Genomic DNA, 17,241 nt, shown 5'->3' with positions numbered 1-17,241 from the left:
CCACCCTCCACACTGTACCTGCTTTATAAACTATAGCCTCCAAATTGTCTCCATCTTCAGCATCTCTCCCCACACTATATTCCCTCGATACTGTGCCAATAAATACCTCTCCCCCTCACTGTCTACAGTAAAAATTCTGTGTATCTTCTATTCCACTAAGGAGTGCTTACCTTCCCCTTATCTTCCCCTCCTTTGTGGCGCTCTATCACATACAGTCCGCACCCCATGTACCGCACCAGGGCTGTGGAGTCGAAGTCGTGGAGTCGGTGTCCATTTTGGTGGAGTCGAAGTTGGAGTCGGTATAAAATGGACCGACTCCAACTCCTAAAATGCATAATAAATTGGGTACAGTAGTTTAATGCAGTTTTTGGGGAAAAAAAACTTCATAAGAATTTGGCAAAGTTATGAAACGTCCTATAAATGTCTGTCCTATTCCTGATCTAAAGGTATGCACCACCATATAGAGCCTGCACCCCCATGTAACCCTCACATACAGCTTGCACCCCACATTCAGCCTGAACCCCCCACATACTTCCTGCACCCACATGTAACCTCCACATACAGCATTCACCCTCATATGTACACCCACATGTACACCCACATACAACCTGCTTCCCCATATGCACCCTCACAAATAGCCTGCACGCCCACACATATTTTATTTATTATGCATTGTTTATATAGCGCCATCATTTTCCAAAGCGGTTTACAGACATTATCATCACTGTCCCCATTGGGGCTCACAATGTAAATTCCCTATCAGTCTTTGGAGTGTGGAGGGAAACCGGAGAACCCGGAAGAAACCCACACAAACACGGGGAGAACATACAAACTCCTGACAGACATTGTCCTTGGTGGGATTTGAATCCTGGACCACAGCACTGGGAGGTTGCAGTGCTAACCACTGAGCCACCATGCTGCTTATATAGCCTGCACCCACCCATATGTACCCCCACATATAGCCTGCACTCCAATATGTACCCCCACATATAGCAAGCACCCCCCATATGCACGACCACATGTAGCCTGCACCTACCCATAGGTACCCTCACATATAGCCTGCACCCCCATATGTTCCCCCACATATAACCTGCACCCCCATATGTACCCTCAGATAAAGCCTGCACCCCCATATGTTTCCCCACATGTAGCCTGCATCCCCCATAAGTACCCCCACATATAGTCTGCACCCCAATATACATCCTGCACCCCCATATGTACCTCCTGTTCCTTAATTACCTGTCATTAGTTTCTCTCTTCTGCTGTTTCATGGCTCCGCCCATAAGTCACATGGGTATGTCATCATCAAAGGTCCTTCCCTCATCTGTCTGGCAGGGAGCTAGTCTCTGCTCCTCTGCCAATGCGGCCCTCCCCTCAACCTCGACCCCCCCCACAAATAAAGATGGAAGATTTCATACAAAGGCCAGCGAAGGTAAGAGGAAGTTGGAAGTTTAAAATAAATAAACTTTTTTTTTTATCTTCCTTCATGGTGACGCCCCCCCCCCCTTTCCCCATCCTGCCGCCATAGGCACCTGCCCTCGGGTGCCTAGTGGCAAATACAGCTCTGCTTATATATATATGGTTGTACCCCTGAATGATAGCGGTACCCTGGTATATGTGGCAGTACCCGATTATATATGGCACTTCCCCCTATATGTGTGGTTGTACCCCTGAATTATAGCGGTACCCCGGTATATGTGGCTGTACCCCTGTATACATATATGGCAGTAGTCTGGTGTATATGGCACTTCCCCCTTTATATATGGTTGTACCCCTGAATTATAGCGGTACCCCGGTATATACATTATATTACTTTATATGGTTGTGCACCTTTTAGATCACTGGACCCCACTATATATGGTTGTCCCCCTGTATATATGGCAGCCTTTAGTCTTTTATATCCTGCCCTGCTTGATGTATACATCCTGGGGTTGCTGCATTGTCAATTCAGTAGGTTTGCAGTCACACTATATACCCACCATTTGCTTATCTACATTGCCTATGATGGTGGATTGTGCGGTGGGGCAGAGGTGTTACCTAAAGCTTTATCCTGTATGTTTTCTCATAACATGAACACAACAGTGTCATCCATTACTGAGGACGGGCAGAGCCATGAAAACAGCAGTGTCATTCATTACTGAGGGCGGGCAGAGCCATGGACACATCAGTGACATCCATTACTGAGGGCGGGCAGAGCCATGAACACAACAGTGTCATCCATTACTGAGTTTGGGCAGAGCCATGAACACAACAGTGTCATCCATTACTGAGGGCGGTCAGAGCCATGAACACAACAGTGTCATCCATTACTGAGGGCGGGCAGAGCCATGAACACAACAGTGTCATCCATTACTGAGGGCGGGCAGAGCCATGAACACAGCAGTGTCATCCATTACTGAGGGCGGACAGAGCCATGAACACAACAGTGTCATTCATTACTGAGGGCGGGCAGAGCCATGAAAACAGCAGTGTCATCCATTACTGAGTTCGGGCAGAGCCATGAACACAACAGTGTCATCCATTACTGAGTTCGAGCAGAGCCATGAACACAACAGTGTCATCCATTACTGAGGGTGGGCAGAGCCATGAACACAGAAGTGTCATCCATTACTGAGTTCGGGCAGAGCCATGAACACAACAGTGTCATCCATTACTGAGGGCGGGCAGAGCCATGAACACAACAGTGTCATCCATTACTGAGGGCGGGCAGAGCCATGAACACAACAGTGTTATCCATTACTGAGGGCGGGCAGAGCCATGAACACAACAGTGTCATCCATTACTGAGGGCGGGCAGAGCCATGAACACAGCAGTGTCATCCATTACTGAGTTCGGGCAGAGCCATGAACACAAGTGTCATCCATTACCGAGGGCGGGCAGAGCCATGAACACAACAGTGTCATTCATTACTGAGGACGGGCAGAGCCATGAACACAGCAGTGTCATCTATTACTGAGGGCGGGCAGAGCTATGAACACGGGAGTGTCATCCATTACTGAGGGCAGGCAGAGCCATGAAAACAGCAGTGTCATTCATTACTGAGGGCGGGCAGAGCCATGAACACAACAGTGTCATCCATTACTGAGGGCGGGCAGAGCCATGAACACAACAGTGTCATCCATTACTGAGGGCGGGCAGAGCCATGAACACAACAGTGTCATCCATTACTGAGGGCGGGCAGAGCCATGAACACAACAGTGTCATCCATGACTGAGGGCGGGCAGAGCCATGAACACAGCAGTGTCATCCATTACTGAGGGCGGGCAGAGCCATGAACACAACAGTGTCATTCATTACTGAGGGCGGGCAGAGCCATGAAAACAGCAGTGTCATCCATTACTGAGTTCGGGCAGAGCCATGAACACAATAGTGTCATTCATTACTGAGGGCGGGCAGAGCCATGAACACAACAGTGTCATCCATTACTGAGTTCGGGCAGAGCCATGAACACAACAGTGTCATCCATTACTGAGGGTGGGCAGAGCCATGAACACAGAAGTGTCATCCATTACTGAGTTCGGGCAGAGCCATGAACACAACAGTGTCATCCATTACTGAGGGCGGGCAGAGCCATGAACACAACAGTGTCATCCATTACTGAGGGCGGGCAGAGCCATGAGCACAACAGTGTTATCCATTACTGAGGGCGGGCAGAGCCATGAACACAACAGTGTCATCCATTACTGAGGGCGGGCAGAGCCATGAACACAGCAGTGTCATCCATTACTGAGTTCGGGCAGAGCCATGAACACAAGTGTCATCCATTACTGAGGGCGGGCAGAGCCATGAACACAACAGTGTCATCCATTACCGAGGGCGGGCAGAGCCATGAACACAACAGTGTCATTCATTACTGAGGACGGGCAGAGCCATGAAAACAGCAGTGTCATTCATTACTGAGGGCGGGCAGAGCCATGAACACAACAGTGTCATTCATTACTGAGGGCAGGCAGAGCCATGAACACGGCAGTGTCATTCATTACTGAGGGCTGCTTGAGCCACAGACACAACAGTGTCATTCATTACTGAGGGCTGCCAGAGCCATAGACACAACAGTGTCATCCATTACTGACGGCGGGCAGAGCCATGAACACAACAGTGTCATTCATTACTTAGGGCGGGCAGAGCCATGAACACGGCAGTGTCATTCATTACTGAGGGCTGCCAGAGCCATGAAAACAGCAGTGTCATTCATTACTGAGGGCGGGCAGAGCCATGAACACAACAGTGTCATCCATTACTGGGGGCGGGCAGAGCCATGAACACGGCAGTGTCATTCATTACTGAGGGCGGCCAGAGCCATAGACACAACAGTGTCATCCATTACTGAGGGCGGGCAGAGCCATGAACACAACAGTGTCATTCATTACTGAGGGCTGCCAGAGCCATAGACACAACAGTGTCATACATTACTGAGGGCGGGAAGAGCCATGAACACAACAGTGTCATTCATTACTGAGGGCGGGCAGAGCCATGAACACGGCAGTGTCATTCATTACTGAGGGCTGCCAGAGCCATGAAAACAGCAGTGTCATTCATTACTGAGGGCGGGCAGAGCCATGAACACGGCAGTGTCATTCATTACTGAGGGCTGCCAGAACCATAGACACAACAGTGTCATCCATTACTGAGGGCGGGCAGAGCCATGAACACAACAGTGTCATTCATTACTGAGGGCTGCCAGAGCCATAGACACAACAGTGTCATCCATTACTGAGGGCGGGCAGAGCCATGAACACAACAGTGTCATCCATTACTTAGGGCGGGCAGAGCCATGAACACGGCAGTGTCATTCATTACTGAGGGCTGCCAGAGCCATGAAAACAGCAGTGTCGTTCATTACTGAAGGCGGGCAGAGCCATGAACACAACAGTGTCATCCATTACTGAGGGCAGGCCGAGCCATGAACACAACAGTGTCATTGATTACTGAGGGCTGCCAGAGCCGTAGACACAACAGTGTCATCCATTACTGAGGGTGGGCAGAGCCATGAACACAACAGTGTCATTCATTACTTAGGGCGGGCAGAGCCATGAACACAACAGTGTCATCCATTACTGAGGGTGGGCAGAGCCATGAACACAACAGTGTCATTGATTACTGAGGGCGGGCAGAGCCATGAACACAGCAGTGTTATCCATTACTGAGGGTGGGCAGAGCCATGAACACAACAGTGTCATTCATTACTGAGGGCGGGCAGAGACATGAACACAACAGTGTCATCGATTACGGAGTTCGGGCAGAGCCATGAACACAGCAGTGTCATCCATTATGGAGTTCGGGCAGAGCCATGAACACAACAGTGTCATTCAGACTGTTGGGACCCCCAACCAAACCCAGACGCTCAGCCCCCCTACCGCCACCCCTTCCTTAACAATACAATAATGTAACTCTTACAACTGGATGGTCACAGCTTTATTAACTCTTTAACTCATTCCATTAGAAAGGCATTTTATTTCCACAAATAATTCCGCTTGATGCAGCATGCCCTGTGTCTCCACACCGGCAAGTTGGCCAACAAGAGTAACTTTCCAACATGTCCTTTCTATTTCAGGCCACGGAGGATCCTGCATACTCGTAGGCAGGACTCCGACCCCGCCCCCCATCATCATCATTAACGCTTGTTCCACTTCGTCCTGGAGTCCTAAAAGGAATATGTCCAGTCCAATATCCGTTAAATGAACAACATTGAGGCCTGCTTTATCTCCTTCCAGTTCTCGGTGTCTTATCACTACATCACCTCTTTCCTTTACAAATTTTTCCATCCGAATATTTATTAGCCGCCTTGTCCGTTCGATGGCCGTGATGTCTCGCGCACCTCTCCATACCGCTCTCGGCACAATCTCTGACCATACTAAAGTTAGTTTACTAAAAAATGCTCTGAAGCGCTCAGTGTCTAGCTTCATTATTGCCATTAGTTCTGCGCTCTTGTAATGACTGAGGTCGTTTCCCCCGGCGTGTATAACTAAGATGACCGGACCTGTTGCTTCTCTCCCTATGTCGATTACCTCCATTAGTACCTGTGGCCATTGCAGGCCTCTAATCCCTCTCCAGTTGAAATATGTGTTATGAAACCTCATATTCCTCCCGCCTGGGCGGACTTTCGCCCTTTTTTCTGCCCAATATATATACGAGTGGCGTATCACCCACACAGTTGGCTTATCGTCACCTGTAAAAGAAACAAACCACGTTAGGATAACAAGTCCGGTCTTATGTATCTCGCAAAACACGTGGATCGCCATCTCCCTATCCTCTGCACTTCCGTTTCTGACAGTCCTGCTCTTGCTGCTTCCGTGGCCGTGCCTATGCGAATGAGTGTGTCCCGTAATCTTTGGGGTGGTTCCCTGCTGATGTTAGGCATTTATTAAATATATATTGGAACTGGTATCTTGATAATGGCATTCCGTCAATATGTGATAGGAAGAAATTACTTTGTGGCCTGATGGCTGTATATGTCTTTACTATTGTTACCGGACACAGTGTACTGTTTGTGGGTTTTAGAAGCACCCAAGTGCCCCTGCCCGCTGGGTCCATTTTGGATTTGCGTATGCGTAGGTGTATTACATTATTGGCTATGACTACGTCCTGGTGTAATAAGCCTCCACTGGTGGTGATTTTGGATCGAGGGACTAATTCGCTTATGCGTAGCGCCCCGAAAAAGGCGATCACAAATGCAGTAGACAGTAGTGTTGCTTCAAATTGTGAGTGGCATGTTAATGATGTTAGGGATATGATTTTTGAGAGCAGATTTAGTGACTCGGGACGTCTGCACTCCTGACTTGGCTGACCTTTTTCCACCCTTTTAAGGCTTGTCTGATGATGAATCTTTTTGTCACATCTCCCCAATTCAGTAGTTGGAAATGAAATGCTACTCCGGTCAGCTACCGCTGCGCTGACGCCCCTGATATGCCCCTCATCATTAGCTGGTGGAGAAATTCTATGGTGACTTGTAATCTGGCTTGTTCACATTGGTCAACCCGTTTGCCTGCCACTAATCGTGTCCAGTCTTCCTATGCCTTACCGTATGCTTTCCACGTTGACGGGGCGACTGACGCTCTGATTAATGGCATCAGCTGTTCGCCACTAGATCCCATAGGGAGGGTGGGCAACTGGTGCCCGACGGGTGGGCGTTGGGGAGGAGCTCTCTGAAAACCTGCCAATTGAATTGTGATAAAGCGTTAGCAGCAGTGTTAGATCCCCCCTCCACATTGTGGCTAGCGCGGACCCATACATTGTGTTTAAGGCACAGGAATGCTAGCCGGCGTAGTAGGCCTAGCACTGGGAGAAACGATGATGCCATCTTATTAAGGCAGTGCGCTAGGCTGTCGTTATTTGTTATGAAGCTTATATTTTTGTTTGCTAGGTACGTGCCCCATATTTCTATGGCTACCACTATTGGGAAGAGTTCCAGGAGTGTCTGGTTTTTTGTTAACCCTTGTTCAGACCAATACGGAGGCCATAAGCCTGTGCACCATTGGTTATCTAGTATCGCTGCATATCTGCCCGCTTCTGCCGCCCCGGTGAATAATCTTAGTTCAATGTTGGACTGTTCTGCTGACATAAATAACGTGTGCCCATTGAATGATTGTAAGAAGTTTTTCCACACCTCTAAGTCCGCTCGAAGCTGCCTGGTGATTCTGATTCTATGACTTGGTTTTAATGCACGTTTTGTTGCAAGGGATAAACGACGAGAAAAAACCCTTCCAACTGGCATCACCCGGCTCGCGAACACGAGGAGGCCTAGTAACACTTGCATCTGTTGTAGTGTTACTTTCCGTACCGCGCAAAATCCCTCGATCAGGTGTAATGTTTTTTGTATTTTTTCCATTGGGAGGCGGAACAACCTTGCCGTGGTGTCGATTTCGATGCCTAAGAACGATAACTTTGTTGTGGGGCCTATGGTTTTTGTAGGGCATAATGGAACTCCGAACCGTCGAGAGATGTTTGTGAATTCGTTAAGTAATGATTGCCATTGATTTGAGTCTTTGGGTCCGACGAATAGGAAGTCATCTAGGTAATGTGTGATGGACCTATTGCTGGTTTTGTACCTCAGCACCCATTCTAGGAAGGAACTGAATAGTTCGAAGTAATAACAAGATATTGAACAACCCATTGGGAGGCAAGTGTCGTAGAAGTATTCATTGTCCACTTGGCATCCCAGCAGGTAGTAGCAATCTGGGTGCACCGGTAGTAGGCGAAAGGCGGATTCTATGTCGGATTTAGCGAACAGCGCTCCGGGCCCCGCATCGCGTACTAACATTACTGCTCTGTCAAACGACACGTAGGAGACCGAGGCGTCTTCAGACAAAATACCGTCATTTACAGACTCTCCTTTTGGGTAAGATAAATGATGGATAAGCCGGAATGAACCTGGGGAAACTCTTAGGTTACTGAATGGTGGTGTTGGGAAAGGGCCCGCCACTCTGCCTAGAGCTACTTCTTTTTGTACTTTTTGCCTAAGTATTTCAGGGTGCTCTTTTGCAGATTTAAGGTTATTTGCAAAGGTGGGCGATTTATTAAGTTTGAAAGGGATGAAAAAAACGTATGTGAAACCAAAACGTAACTGCCCCACTGCGTCTTTCTTAGGATATTGGTCTAGCCAGAGGCCCATCGCATTTACGCTCACCGGGGTCCTTGGATTCTGACTGTGGGAGTTTAATTGATAATTTGCTTGCGGGACGAGAACATCTTGCTGCTGGGTGGGCTCCTCCGCAGGCTGAACATTCATGTTTGTATCTGCATAAGGCGTAGAAACGACAGTGTCCCTCATTGTACTGCCAGCAGGCCCCTGGTCTACGTACGACCACTGAATTTTGGCCTGCTGTTGCCGGTTGTCCAGTAGCCGTTGTTGGAAAGGGATGGTGTTTCTGTGACAGCATTAATCGCAACCATACGTCTGTAGCTTTTACCCCCCAGCCTAGCTGTGGTTGCAGGGCCAACCGCCTCCGGAACTCTTCATCGTAGCGCCACCATGCTGAACCGCCGTGGGCTTTGTATGAGTTATACACCGTATCCTGGTATATGAATAGTTCCGAGCAGCGTTCCGGATGCTTTTGGCCCATGATGCAACCCAGCACAGAAAACAACCTGTAATCAGTTACTCATTGTCTTTGCGACCTTTTGTCTGTTTCTGTCGAATGGTCGGTCGGCTACCCTTCTCTCTTTGTCTATAGTATGTTGGTCAGCGGTTACTAGTGACCAAATGTCGATGTAGTCATTATTCCATATTTTAATTCTGGTTTCCTCGTCTATGTGTGAGCCTAATGGGCTAATCCCGCAAAAGAATGCGTCCTTGTGTACGCTGGCTAATGGGGGAGTTGTTTTAGTAGAATTATGTATTGCGCCTGGTGGCGCGGATAGTTTTTCGACTATGGCCTTAAGGGCCGTTTTTAAGTTGGTGTTACCATTTCCCATTTCAGTTATATTGCATTCACCCATTCCTGCGGCTGGAGGAGGGACTCCGATGTGTGGAGGAACTCCGGCACTAGTCTCGCTCGGGGTGAGTGGCGTGCCTCTGCTCATAGACCTGCGTGAAATCGTTGCATCGTGCAGGCTGTAAGCTCTGGAGGGTGCCATTGTATCGTTTCTGTCCCCCGGAGGACGGGATCGGTGCAAGTGGCTGTTGGGGCTCGACGATGCGCTCGACATCTCTGATGCAGAGACGCCACCTTGAGGACCGCGACCTGTGACCCCTCCAGTGGGATGCCGATCTCCGCTTTGCTTGTGACGACCGCTTCCTTCGCCGGTGACTTGTGTGCGATGGTGTAGATCTGTTGTCGGAGGAACTACAGCGAGTTCGCCTGGAGCGAGTACGCCTGGAGTCTGTGTCCCTGAGGGTGTATGGGGGGTTCTGCGCATGTTTACGTGTGTCCCGCCAGGACATGTCGGTGCTATTTGTGGCCAGGGCGATGCTATAGCGGTGTCAGGCGCGTGCGTCGCTGCGCTATTATAGGGGTATATGGGGGAGGCGAGGATGGGCGCTGAAGCGTTTAAGCTCCGTGTAGTGTCCATCAGGGGGGTATTGATACTGTGACTGGGCGCTGGATGGGCTGCGGTGATTACAGGGGCAGCCATGTCCCCTGAATGTGTAGTTTCTTGTGTTCTGTTTTGGGAACTTTTTCTTTTATTTTTAATAGGAGTTTTTCTGTGGGGGATTGTTTGGGGGGGAGGCAGAGCACACCCCCGGCAGAGGATTCGTGTCCGGAGCTCTGCTCTGCCACAGCCCCTGCTGTGTGTTGAGGGAGAGGTGACTGATAAATGTGTGGCCCGCAGCTTCTTCTGTGTGGCTGCGTGGTGCTGTGCCTAAAGCTCTCTGGAGGGCGGGAGTGCAGGCTGGACCTCCGCTCTCCAGGGCGCCCCTCGGCAGGATGCGGGACGGGAGTGTTTAGGGGGGTGGGGAATGACGGGCTCTGTGCTGTCTCCAGCGCCGGCGACAGGCGGGAGACCTGAATCCACTCTGTGCCCGCCACCAACACAGAAGACAGCCCGCACTCATTAATTAGTGCAGCGGAGCCCTGCGCCCACTGTGAGTGAAGCGCAGGGTCCACCGCCGCACTAGCTTCAGCTTCCTGCTCCACCCCGCAGCATTCTGGGCTAGGGGGCGTGGCCTGCGGGGTCACTTGGGGCGGACACTTGCGCATCGAGCGCTTCCTGCCCTCCAGCTCCGCCTCCCCCAACATGCCTCTCCGGCCTAGTGGAGTCGCGCGCCCGCTTCCCTGCTCCGGCGGGCGACCGCAGAGAGGAATACCTCAACCCCATGCTGGCATGCGCCCGCCGCCCTGCTGCCGCTGCGCGCCCTTCCCCGCTGGCATGAGGCCGCCAGACCGCCACGGCTGCCCGCTTCCCCGAGTCAGCGCACGCTCGCAGCACTACCGCAGTCGCCTGCCGCCCCGCGCCGGGTTGGGTGGCCCGATGAGCACTGTAAAGTTGTGCGGATGCGGCGGTCGGGTGAGGACGGGGATCGGGACCAGGCCGCGGAAGTAATGCAGCCCCCTGTTCCAGATGACCCGACCGCAGTGGAGGGGACCGTTGAACCGTGGGAAATTGGAGTGGGTGAGTAGGCCCAAGTGGTGAGGAGACTGGGACTGGGGAATATGATGTTCCCATAAGGGGTTGAGGGCCAGGGGCAGAAAGATCTGGGGATTTAGAGCTGGGGCCAGGGGGATGAGCGCTGAGCCCCGACCTGAGGGCCTGTAACCAGCGCTCGCCCCCCTGTGCAAACCCAGCCCGGAGGGCCTCAGCAATTTGACCTGATCCTGAATTCTCCATGACGTTCGACTCCGGGACCAACAAAGAAAGGAAGTAACGTGGGATGTCCCGGTGTTTATGTATCCATGGGACGGCTTGTAGCAGCCGTCCCTTTCACTTTATTGGACCCTTCCGGGGGTTTCTCTATCACTGGTCAGTAAGGGGCAGCGAAGGGGGGTCACCAATCGCCACGGCCCGGGGAGGGACCACCACAGTCAGTGACTCCTTCCTTATTTAGTATGGAGTCTACCATTACTGAGGACGGGCAGAGCCATGAACACAGCAGTGTCATCCATTACTGAGGGTGGGCAGAGCCATGAACACGGCAGTGTCATCCATTACTGAGGGCGGGCAGAGCCATAGACTCTGCAGTGTCATTCATTACTGAGGGCGGGCAGAGCCATGAACACAACAGTGTCATCCATTACTGAGGGCGGGCAGAGCCATGAACACAACAGTGTCATCCATTACTGAGGGCGGGCAGAGCCATGAACACAGCAGTGTCATCCATTACTGAGGGCGGGCAGAGCCATAAACACAGCAGTGTCATCCATTACTGAGGGCGGGCAGAGCCATGAACACGGCAGTGTCATCCATTACTGAGGGCGGGCAGAGCCATGAACACAACAGTGTCATTCATTACTGAGGGTGGGCAGAGCCATGAACACAGCAGTGTCATCCATTACTGAGTTCGGGCAGAGCCATGAACACAACAGTGTCATCCATTACTGAGGGCGGGCAGAGCCATGAACACAACAGTGTCATCCATTACTGAGGGCGGGCAGAGCCATGAACACGGCAGTGTCGGCCATTACTGAGCTGTATCCTTATCCTATTTGTTTTCCCATATTATAAATAATAAGATGGGTGAGGAATTGGTCAGCACTTGGCTCGGTGATTAAAGGGCAGAGTCTGATGTTGTGCTGCATTTGGCTCTGGAGGGCGGTCATGGCCCAGTTCTTGACCTGGTGTCTCAGCTCATGCAGCTGGGACTGTATGAGGTAAATACTAGAAATTCATATCACATGTCTTATTATTCATGGCCGGTCTGTATCCAGATGAGCAGAGAGGGCCCTTGGCTGATCTTAGCGGATAATAAATGCGTGTGCCTTAAATAAGCTCAGCGGATGGTTTATGGGTCCCTGGGGTGAGCTCAGTGGACAGTAAATGTCTGTAATTTAATTAAGCTCAGTCATCAGTAAATGATGTAAAAAAGAAAAATGAACAGTGGAATATGGGTTCCTGGGGCAGACTCAGTGGATTGTGGAATATGGTTCCCTGGGGCAGACTCAGTGGATTGTGGAATATGGTTCCCTGGGGCAGACTCAGTGAACTGTGGAATATGGTTCCCTGGGGCAGACTCAGTGGACTGTGGAATATGGTTCCCTGGGGCAGACTCAGTGGACTGTGGAATATGGTTCCCTGGGGCAGACTCAGTGGACTGTGGAATATGGTTCCCTGGGGCAGACTCAGTGGATTGTGGAATATGGTTCCCTGGGGCAGACTCAGTGGACTGTGGAATATGGTTCCCTGGGGCAGACTCAGTGGACTGTGGAATATGGTTCCCTGGGGCAGACTCAGTGGACTGTGGAATATGGTTCCCTGGGGCAGACTCAGTGGATTGTGGAATATGGTTCCCTGGGGCAGACTCAGTGGACTGTGGAATATGGTTCCCTGGGGCAGACTCAGTGGACTGTGGAATATGGTTCCCTGGGGCAGACTCAGTGGACTGTGGAATATGGCTCCCTGGAGCAGACTCAAAGGACAGTAGAATATGGGTCCCTGGGGAAGAGCTCAGTGGTCAGAGAAAGGATCCTTCTTTCCTCCCGGATTTCCCCATTGCTAAATTGGCTGAGGGGTCCCAGGGTGGGCTCACTGAACACTGGGATACGACCCTGGAGATGAGCCCAGAGGACAGTAAGAGGAAAACCCAACAAACTCTACTACTTCATCACACCCGGTTTTCCTCTTGAGCTAGCTAGGCGTGGGGCAGCAGAGCAGAATGGTGTGCTGGCTCTACTGTGTCGTCACACTGTGACTTAGGAAGTACTCATATCAGAGATGTGTGGCTGAGAGGATGGGGTCCTTGGCAACTCCTTGTCAGACCTGGATTTCCCCTTAAAGGTATATGTACAGTAATATAACGCTGGATGTGCTCATGTATACAGGTGACATTAACCCCTCCATTCCCAGAGATAGTGCCCCCTTCCCCCAGTTCTGCCATGTGTATATGTACAGTAATATAACGCTGGATGTGCTCATGTATACAGGTGACATTAACCCCTCCATTCCCAGAGATAGTGCCCCCTTCCCCCAGTTCTGCCATGTGTATATGTACAGTAATATAACGCTGGATGTGCTCATGTATACAGGGGGCATTAACCCCTCCATTCCCGGAGATAGTGACCCCCTTCCCCCAGTTCTGTCATGTGTATATGTACAGTAATATAACGCTGGATGTGTTCATGTATACAGGGGACATTAACCCCTCCATTCCCGGAGATAGTGCCCCCTCCCCCAGTTCTGCCATGTGTATATGTACAGTAATATAACGCTGGATGTGCTCATGTATACAGGGGACATTAACCCCTCCATTCCCGGAGATAGTGACCCCCTTCCCCCAGTTCTGTCATGTGTATATGTACAGTAATATAACGCTGGATGTGCTCATGTATACAGGGGGCATTAACCCCTCCATTCCCGGAGATAGTGACCCCCTTCCCCCAGTTCTGTCATGTGTATATGTACAGTAATATAACGCTGGATGTGTTCATGTATACAGGTGACATTAACCCCTCCATTCCCAGAGATAGTGCCCCTTCCCCCAGTTCTGCCATGTGTATATGTACAGTAATATAACGCTGGATGTGCTCATGTATACAGGGGGCATTAACCCCTCCATTCCCGGAGATAGTGACCCCCTTCCCCCAGTTCTGTCATGTGTATATGTACAGTAATATAACGCTGGATGTGTTCATGTATACAGGGGACATTAACCCCTCCATTCCCGGAGATAGTGCCCCCTCCCCCAGTTCTGCCATGTGTATATGTACAGTAATATAACGCTGGATGTGCTCATGTATACAGGGGACATTAACCCCTCCATTCCCGGAGCTAGTGCCCCCTCCCCCCAGTTCTGCCATGTGTATATGTACAGTAATATAACGCTGGATGTGCTCATGTATACAGGGGGCATTAACCCCTCCATTCCCGGAGATAGTGCCCCCTTCCCCAAGTTCTGCCATGTGTATATGTACAGTAATATAACGCTGGATGTGCTCATGTATACAGGGGGCATTAACCCCTCCATTCCCGGAGATAGTGCCCCCCTCCCCCCAGTTCTGCCATGTGTATATGTACAGTAATATAACGCTGGATGTGCTCATGTATACAGGGGGCATTAACCCCTCCATTCCTGGAGATAGTGCCCCCTTCCCCCAGTTCTACCATGTGTATATGTACAGTACTATAACGCTGGATGTGCTCATGTATACAGGGGACATTAACCCCTCCATTCCCGGAGACAGTGCCCCCTTCCCCCAGTTCTGCCATGTGTATATGTACAGTAATATAACGCTGGATGTGCTCATGTATACAGGGGGCATTAACCCCTCCATTCCCGGAGATAGTGCCCCCCTCCCCCCAGTTCTGCCATGTGTATATGTACAGTAATATAACGCTGGATGTGCTCATGTATACAGGGGGCATTAACCCCTCCATTCCTGGAGATAGTGCCCCCTTCCCCCAGTTCTACCATGTGTATATGTACAGTACTATAACGCTGGATGTGCTCATGTATACAGGGGACATTAACCCCTCCATTCCCGGAGACAGTGCCCCCTTCCCCCAGTTCTGCCATGTGTATATGTACAGTAATATAACGCTGGATGTGCTCATGTATACAGGGGGCATTAACCCCTCCATTCCCGGAGATAGTGCCCCCTTCCCCAAGTTCTGCCATGTGTATATGTACAGTAATATAACGCTGGATGTGCTCATGTATACAGGGGACATTAACCCCTCCATTCCCGGAGATAGTGGCCCCCTCCCCCAGTTCTGCCATGTGTATATGTACAGTAATATAACTCTGGATGTGCTCATGTATACAGGGGGCATTATCCCCTCCATTCCTGGAGATAGTGCCCCCTTCCCCCAGTTCTGCCATGTGTATATGTACAGTAATATAACGCTAGATGTGCTCATGTATACAGGGGACATTAACCCCTCCATTCCCGGAGATAGTGCCCCCTCCCCCCAGTTCTGCCATGTGTATATGTACAGTAATATAATGCTGGATGTGCTCATGTATACAGGGGACATTAACCCCTCCATTCCCGGAGATAGTGGCCCCTTCCCCCAGTTCTGCCATGTGTATATGTACAGTAATATAACGCTGGATGTGCTCATGTATACAGGGGACATTAACCCCTCCATTCCCGGAGATAGTGCCCCCTCCCCCCAGTTCTGTCATGTGTATATGTACAGTAATATAACGCTGGATGTGTTCATGTATACAGGGGGCATTAACCCCTCCATTCCTGGAGATAGTGCCCCCCTTCCCCCAGTTCTGCCATGTGTATATGTACAGTAATATAATGCTGGATGTGCTCATGTATACAGGGGGCATTAACCCCTCCATTCCTGGAGATAGTGCCCCCTTCCCCCAGTTCTGCCATGTGTATATGTACAGTAATATAACGCTGGATGTGCTCATGTATACAGAGGACATTAACCCCTCCATTCCTGGAGATAGTGCCCCCCTTCCCCCAGTTCTGCCATGTGTATATGTACAGTAATATAATGCTGGATGTGCTCATGTATACAGGGGGCATTAACCCCTCCATTCCCGGAGATAGTGCCTCCTTCCCCCAGTTCTGCCATGTGTATATGTACAGTAATATAACGCTGGATGTGCTCATGTATACAGGGGGCATTAACCCCTCCATTCCCGGAGATAGTGCCCCCTTCCCCCAGTTCTGCCATGTGTATATGTAAAGTAATATAACGCTGGATGTGCTCATGTATACAGGGGGCATTAACCCCTCCATTCCTGGAGATAGTGCCCCCCTTCCCCCAGTTCTGCCATGTGTATATGTACAGTAATATAATGCTGGATGTGCTCATGTATACAGGGGGCATTAACCCCTGCATTCCCGGAGATAGTGCCCCCCTTCCCCCAGTTCTACCATGTGTATATGTACAGTAATATAACGCTGGATATGCTCATGTATACAGGGGACATTAACCCCTCCATTCCCGGAGATAGTGCCCCCTTCCCCCAGTTCTGCCATGTGTATATGTACAGTAATATAACGCTGGATGTGCTCATGTATACAGGGGGCATTAACCCCTCCATTCCTGGAGATAGTGCCCCCCTTCCCCCAGTTCTGCCATGTGTATATGTACAGTAATATAACGCTGGATGTGCTCATGTATACAGGGGACATTAACCACTCCATTCCCGGAGATAGTGCCCCCTCCCCCAGTTCTGCCATCTGTATATGTATAGTAATATAACTCTGGATGTGCTTATGTATACAGGGGACATTAACCCCTCCTTTCCCAGAGATAGTGCCCCACCTTCCCCCAGTTCTGCCATGTGTACAGTATATGTACAGTAATATAACGCTGGATGTGCTCATGTATACAGGGGACATTAAACCCTCCATTCCCGAAGATAGTGCCCCCCTTCCCCCAGTTCTGGCATGTGTATATGTACAGTAATATAACGCTGGATGTGATCATGTATACAGGGGACATTAACCCCTCCATTCCCGGAGATACTGCCCCCCATCCCCCAGTTCTGCCATGTGTATATGTACAGTAATATAACGCTGGATGTGCTCATGTCTACAGGGCACATTAACTCCTCCATTCCTGGAGATAGTGCCCCCTCCCCCAGTTCTGCCATCTGTATATGTACAGTAATATAACGCTGGATGTGCTCATGTATACAGGGGACATTAAATCTTCTATTCCTGGAGATAGTGCCCC

General features: G+C 50.4%; 1 protein-coding gene across 1 annotated transcript in view; it reads left to right on the top strand.

Annotated features, from left to right (window-relative positions):
* The first annotated feature begins 1,310 nt into the window (after window positions 1-1,310).
* The window catches only part of LOC141271961 (oocyte zinc finger protein XlCOF29-like), a 32,861-nt gene continuing 16,930 nt past the window's right edge, over window positions 1,311-17,241 (top strand). Inside the window, exon 1 of the mRNA XM_073682214.1 lies at window positions 1,311-1,432. Within this exon, the coding sequence (XP_073538315.1) occupies window positions 1,361-1,432 (72 nt within the window). The 5' untranslated portion in view covers window positions 1,311-1,360. The remainder of the gene's footprint in view (window positions 1,433-17,241) is intronic.

Source organism: Phyllobates terribilis, unplaced genomic scaffold (assembly GCF_046119375.1).
Source record: "Phyllobates terribilis strain yellow unplaced genomic scaffold, ASM4611937v1 Scaffold_5__5_contigs__length_657084704, whole genome shotgun sequence".
NCBI classification, from domain to species: domain Eukaryota; kingdom Metazoa; phylum Chordata; class Amphibia; order Anura; family Dendrobatidae; genus Phyllobates; species Phyllobates terribilis.
Note: the sequence above shows the minus strand (reverse complement) of the source record. Positions and strands in the feature narration are given on the sequence as shown.